The sequence below is a fragment of the Sinocyclocheilus rhinocerous genome, unplaced genomic scaffold (genome assembly GCF_001515625.1).
Source record: "Sinocyclocheilus rhinocerous isolate Xijiao unplaced genomic scaffold, SAMN03320098_v1.1 scaffold349, whole genome shotgun sequence".
Lineage (NCBI taxonomy): Eukaryota > Metazoa > Chordata > Actinopteri > Cypriniformes > Cyprinidae > Sinocyclocheilus > Sinocyclocheilus rhinocerous.
Window position 1 is genome coordinate 250,281 of NW_015637137.1, and position 6,807 is coordinate 257,087.

At 38.0% G+C, this 6,807-nt stretch overlaps 1 protein-coding gene across 1 annotated transcript in view; it reads left to right on the top strand.

The window, feature by feature from the left end:
- Positions 1-2,316: 2,316 nt before the first annotated feature.
- LOC107748566 (four and a half LIM domains protein 2-like) overlaps positions 2,317-6,807 on the top strand; it is an 18,113-nt gene continuing 13,622 nt past the window's right edge. The window contains exons 1-3 of the mRNA XM_016563414.1: positions 2,317-2,368; positions 2,475-2,536; positions 5,031-5,205. Coding sequence (XP_016418900.1) covers positions 2,317-2,368; positions 2,475-2,536; positions 5,031-5,205 — 289 coding nt within the window. The remainder of the gene's footprint in view (positions 2,369-2,474; positions 2,537-5,030; positions 5,206-6,807) is intronic.

Genomic DNA, 6,807 nt, shown 5'->3' on the forward strand with positions numbered 1-6,807 from the left:
CCATGGTTCTGTCTTCACATTCTCGTGTTGTATTGATGGTATGAACTATCAGCACCTTGAAGCCCAAGAAGTTGGGTTTCCCTCTGGTCCACAATTGGGACAATCAGCAAGAAATGCTTAAACGGTTAGTTTATCACTGAAATTAGTATCTCTCTGATTGCTTTGAGATACTGAGACTTTATTTAGCCAGTGTATCTGACATTGTCTTGCTTTCAAGTTTAAATCAGATTGAAATATGCATCAAGACATTTGTAATGCTCTTTGGATGACTTTAATTTTCCACTGCAAAACCGCTTCTGTATTTTAATTGTTTTGCAAAGGTATTTGCGCTGTCAAAATAACTGTCAGCTGCTTGTTTTGTTAGTGGTGCCTTTTATTAGACATAGATGGCATAATATCATTTAGACTGTCAGTTTTGTTGCACACAAAGTGTACATGAAGGAAATGCAACACACACACACACACACACACAAAATCATTAGCAATATAGAATGGTCAAGGCTTTTGTGTAGCCTAATTATAAACTGCATCCCCTGGAAATAATAGTCACAGCCAGGGATAAATGATGCCTCCATTTGTAATCTGATCATGGGAATTCAAATGTTAACTGATGACTGGCATAACATTTCGGTTCTTTAGCCATAAGGAAATCTTAGTACCCATGGGAGTGATAGATGAGAATAGGCAAAGTTTGGAGCAAACAGGTGTTGGGACTTACCATCTCATTGTAAACCATCAGCCGCAGTGACGAAAGCCTTCCAGAGTTTCCTTCTGTTCCTCCACTCTGTCACTAAGCAACTGTACAGTATCACACACAGGCCTCTGCTCATACTGTGGCCAGAGGGATGGGGACGAGCCAGGGTGGGGCAGGGAAATCCAAAGGACATGATGGAAAGCCAAATCCTACAAAAGGTACTGTTTTCTTTGGAAATACTCAGGCAAAAGTTAAATATAGCATTCTGTGGGTATTCTATAAGAAATAAATGCATTCTTGTAGCTCCAATAGTAAAGCATGGCACCAACAATGATTCAGTTTCTAGGGTATGAATGAAGTGAATGGTTAAAACTTCTTCTGAAGTGGTTCTCATACTTTTAAGACTACCTAATCACCATCTTACAAAAGCCATAGAAAGTCCAATGATGGCATGACCTTGAGACATATCGACACATAACGCAAGAACTTGGTTCAACGCAAACAGTGTTTGGAAAGAGAAAAACAACAACAACAACTTCTAACCCAAATTCAAACAGTACAGAAATCAAAATAGCATTATTTATTTTATTTGCGTGCAAATTTAATGTCTTGCATGTGGAATGAAATGCATGATTGTCAGAAATTCAACACAGTGGGTTTAATATTAGGTGGGCAAAATTCAGAACATGCGGATTTCCTGTTTGATCACTTTGAACTTTGCAGCGTATACAGCAATGAATAGATCAGCAATGCTGATCATCAGTTGTGTTTTGGATGGGATGCTAGTGTGTTGGCATCACAACAGGCTTTAGAACTAAAAGACTTCCTTCATCATCCAGCATGGTATTTTGGGTAGAAATTCTTTTGTTCACAAAATAAGTCTTGTTGGTTAACTGGACTGGTGTAAGATGGTCTTTACAGTTTAAAAGACAACTTTAGAATGAGAATGTGAGTGCCCTGTATGCTGTAATGATTAGATTCACATCAGTTCGAGAAAATACATGCATGGCTAAATATTTACTGTTACATATGTATTATGTACTGTTACATATGTATGTGTGCTCTGTGAAGTACTGGCTTAGAAGTTCAAGTTCCTATGTATTTATAGTTCCTGATAAACTGTCCAACCCATTTCAATCACCCCATTGCCCCTTCCAAAGGGGGAGTAATCCAATAAAGAGGAGCACAGGAGTCGCTCCTCCATCTCTCTTTCAAGAACCAAAGACACACACAGCACATCACAGGACAGGCAAGTCAGTCTTCTCTTCTCTTCTCTTCAGATTTGACCTATCATCTTTTTTCCCCACTAATTCCACCCGCTTTAGCCTGTTGCTTTATATTAGCATCTAGAAAGCTGCACTGAAGCTCAAATCTGCAACTTATCTATCGGCATTACAATTTCAGATTCTTTTTTCAAAAAAGCATCTGCCCATAATATCATTTTCATTCTATATGTTGTATATATTCATGAATTGAATTAAATCTTTGTTGTCTTTATTGTTTTATTCTTTCAAATAATCTATTCTGAAGAATTCTATTCTGTTTTGTCTATTCAGAAGAATTAGAAATTATGTTCTGACTATCCGTGCACAGATGGTTTACTTTCAGGCATTGTTATTCCAATGCTTGTGAGTCAAATACTTTTCTCTGCACCATATTTTAATAGCTTTAGTGGTAATTTATTGCATTACAACACATTAGAGATAGAATAAGTCCATCAGACTAAGGATTTGTTGTTGAAAGTATAAAAAAACTGACATAATTGAAAATGATTACTGAGGCATTTTGTTTGTCTCCAACACCTGTGAGGAGTGCAAGAAACCCATTGGCTGCAACAGCAGAGTATGTTAATCTTCACATTTTCTATGTTCACATACAGTACAAAATGTTTCAAATACAAAACAGCTGGAGCTGCTCTTGAAGTACATTTGATAATACTTTTAGTATTTGAAGATAAAGTGACAATTCGGAACAATTAAAATAATTGAATAACACACTAGTTGAAATTATTATCGAGTGCTTTACATGTGCATTAGTACGTTAGTTAACATCAAAATAAGTGTACTTTAATACATAACAAAGATTATTCAAACTGATTTAAAATGTGAGTCAAAACAGTGATGGAAGTCTACTCTCTTTAAATCAAGTAGCATTTTATTCCATTAATATTATATTATAAGCAAGTACAGTTTTTCTTAAATATACTTTTTAAGATTTCAAATACACTACAAATGCACATTCAATATAATTAAATGCACTTCTTTTTCAAGAGTGCTCCAACTTAAATAGCAGAAATTATTCAGAAATATGCACTTTTCCATTACTTCCATTAGAATGATAGTTCTAGCAGACTGTGCACCATATTGCTCAGAACTCAGTACCTAGAGCGAGAGGTCTGAGCGCAGAATATTTGACCGTTTTTATTTAGTAACACAGTGATTTGGAGCTTTGTGTGACTGAGCTCTGAAAGCTGAGAGATCACCAGGAGAGCGGTGGGGAGTCGTGGAGAATGAATGCCAGCTCATGCACTCTGGACTGAAGCCAGCAGGAAGTCAGTGTTGGAGAGTGAGTCCAGAACCAAATAAAGAGACCAGATTTATCTTGGTGATGGAAACAGTGACATCCATTGCCATTTCAAAGACAAATTTAAACTTTTTATCAGCTTTAATTAATATTGCCATTTCAGAAAAAATCATTTCAATATATTTTTTCAATAAGATTTAGCTGTTGTAGCTGTTCTATATTAAAGGCAGGGTATTGTAAAGGCAAGCATCACTATTACTATTGAACTATGTGTTAGGGATAGGAACAAACTCTGAAACCTAATACGTTAAAGAGATAGATTATCCAAAAATGAAAATTCTGACATCATTTACTCATCCTTCTCTGTTTCAAACCATTCAATTAGACTTACTCTTGTCTCTGGGAACACAAATTAAGATATTTTTAAATTTCATTTTGAAATCACACTGAAAGTCCATGCAACCAAAATTGTCACGCTGTAAAAGATACAAAAAGACATGTATATTTAATATTTATATGTGAATAAAAGCCTGAATTAAAGTTAATTAACTGCTTGATTCATACACTATCAGAAAAAAGGTACAAAAATTGTCACTGGTGTGGTGTACCATTATGTACCATTTAGGTACAAATGTGCACCTTTAGAGGTAAATAAGGTACAAAGGTGTACTTTTAAAAAGGTACCGTCCCAGTGACAGCTTTTGTACCTTTTTTTCGGAGGGTGTTACAACGTCTTTTTGTACTTTTTGAAGCGTTAACATTTTGGTTGCGTAGACTTTCAATGGATGCACACAAATGATAAGAGTGTGTGGCAGTCTATGGGTTTTAGAGCAACAGGAAACTCATGAAGGTGAGGAAATAATGGCAAAATTGTCATTTTGGGCTAAACTATCATTTAAACTCTATGCAATGGACCTGTGCTATAGAGATGAATCATGCCACAAGTTGTGCAGCTTGTTGAGAAGAAGAATTTCTGATTTTTTTTTCATTGAAGATGATACAACGGGTGAAAACCCCCACCTACTCGCATTAAATGAGGGGGATCAAAATAAGAAACATGCTAGCAACATCATAGCACAGTGCTAAAAGCCACTCAGAACACTTTAGCCACAGCATAGCAATGCCCTAACGAAAAGAAAATGACATATATTACAGTGTATTATAGTAAATGTTACAGATGATATATAAGGGCCATAATGGTATACTTTAGAAGTACATTCCCATCCCTTATATTGCTTTAGACGTGTGGTGCTCTTCTCTCTACAGGCTTCTGTGACTTTCTGTCATTAGCGTCACATTACATGGTCATTAGTCCTGATGAGGAGGCTGTCACCGGTCTGGAGGACAGGCCTGGGGTGGAGCCACATCTGTGTGGCCTGTCCTTGGCCCAGTTAGCCGCTGCTCCCCCCTCTAGTCGCAGGCAATCAGAATGACCTCATAGCACCTTGGGCCAGCGATTTAACAAGCACACACTCTCTCGCTCCAAATTGGTGGATAATTAAAGCACTTGTGTCATACACTCATCCTGAGGCGGTGTGTGTTCACAGCCCGGGACAGACTCTCACTAACGTACTCCTATTGGCAGGTCACACTGCGACTGGTCGCAGACACCAGCACCTGCGGCTCTCATTGGCAAATGACCTGCTGTGAAGCTGACATTGAGGAACACTTTACCCTCCCGCTCTCCCTAATTAGCTGTTCAAAGGCTGAAAAAGAGCACTGAGGCCAAGCACAGTCACCCTGAAACCCCAGTTTAATGCATGTGAGACAATGCAGGTCCAGTTTGTCCTTACCTGTATGCTTTTGTCCTCAGGATCTGTCTTTTAAGGGCCGTCACTGGCATGATGACTGCTTCCACTGCTTCAAATGTCACCGTTCTTTGGTGGACAAGCCGTTCTCCACCAAGGACGAGCAGCTACTGTGTACTGAGTGTTACTCCAATGAGTATTCCTCTAAATGTTTTGAGTGCAAGAAGACAATCATGCCAGGTAAGTGAAACATTTGCTTGGACTGTTCATTACACATGTACTTCCTAAATGATACATTCGTCACAATGAGACATATTAGACATATAATAGCAATAATCAAAAATTTCTTTACTATGGGAGTACTGAGAAATTTAATGGATCAATTTCAAGGGATAGTAGGCTACTACACCAAAAAAGGAAGCCATTTATTCACTTATGTCATCAGTTTTTCTCCCTTATGTCATTCCAGACCCATAAGACTTTTATTCATCTTCCACCAAAGTTCCACCAAAACTCTAACACTTCAGAAAATTAATATACAGTGTAAAAGTAATCCATATGAACTGAATGGTTTAATCCAAATCTTCTGAAGAGATTTCACTTTGTATGATGAACAGATTTAATATTGGCTTTTATTCACTTCAACATTCAACATACAAACATCGGGCACATCAAATATGTGACCCTGGTCCACAAAACCAGTCATAAGTCGCACAGGTATATTTGTAGCAATAGCCAACAAAACATTGTATGGGTCAAAATTAGAGATGCACCGATCGACCAGCCAGGGACTGGAATTAGCCGGTTTTCCACATGATCCGGTTTGTTTTGACGTCACACTTAAAGGCCATTGATAATGTTTTGTGTCATACCAGATGAGGCTCGCGCAGCCCAGGGGTGTGAAGTAACGAATTACAAATACTCACGTTACAGTAATTAAGTAGTTTTTATCAGTAATTGTACTTTTTTGAGAAGTTAAAAAATTGTGTACTTTTACTTTTACTTGAGTACATTTTAAGTGATGTATCGGTACTTTTACTCTGCTATTTTCCTCCGTTTGTGGTCGTTACATGCTTATTTAATTTTATTTTTATCCATCAACGTGATTGGATAGTAATCGGTCTCGTGACTTTCGTCAAATCAAATTGTGCATAGCAAACTTTAACCGCCAACTGTTTATCATGGGGGCTGGAAGCGCATTCTTCAAGCATCAATTCAGTCGCATCTTCCTCTAACTTAATATGTTAAGGTAAATTTCGGATTTCTGCTTACTAAATGATTTGTATATATGCTTGCCTATCTACACGGCCTGAAATTTGGTGTGAGGTTGCGGGTATTGCATACAATGTTAACTCACGCAAGTGCCACGTTCGGTAAATTCCCAATATACTGCATCTGTGCCAGCGCGTGATGTAATAAAACTGCAGCTCGTCGCTCTGTGAAAAGTGAAAAAGTGTACAAATTGAGGACCAAATCTGCACCTTATTGATGACCCGTGGCCTTAATATACTGCATCTACTGCATCTGGTGATGTAATAAAACTGCAGCTAGTTAATAAACGTGTTTTTTTTAATCCATTTTATACAATCCGCCTTCATTTAGCAAGTGCACTCGCGCATAAACAATTTTCAAGTTCAACACGTTATGTTCCGTTCAGTTGTGGATGCTGCTGATTCACCGAGACCGCCGCGGCTCAGCAAAGAGACATGCGTGTGTGTGTGTGTAAGGTGCAGATTGGTCCTCAATTTGTGTTTCCAACACACTTTTCACAGAGCGCATCACGCGCTCAAACTCATCAAAAGTCAACAAGTTCAACAAGCAACAACGACTTATCCAAGTGAC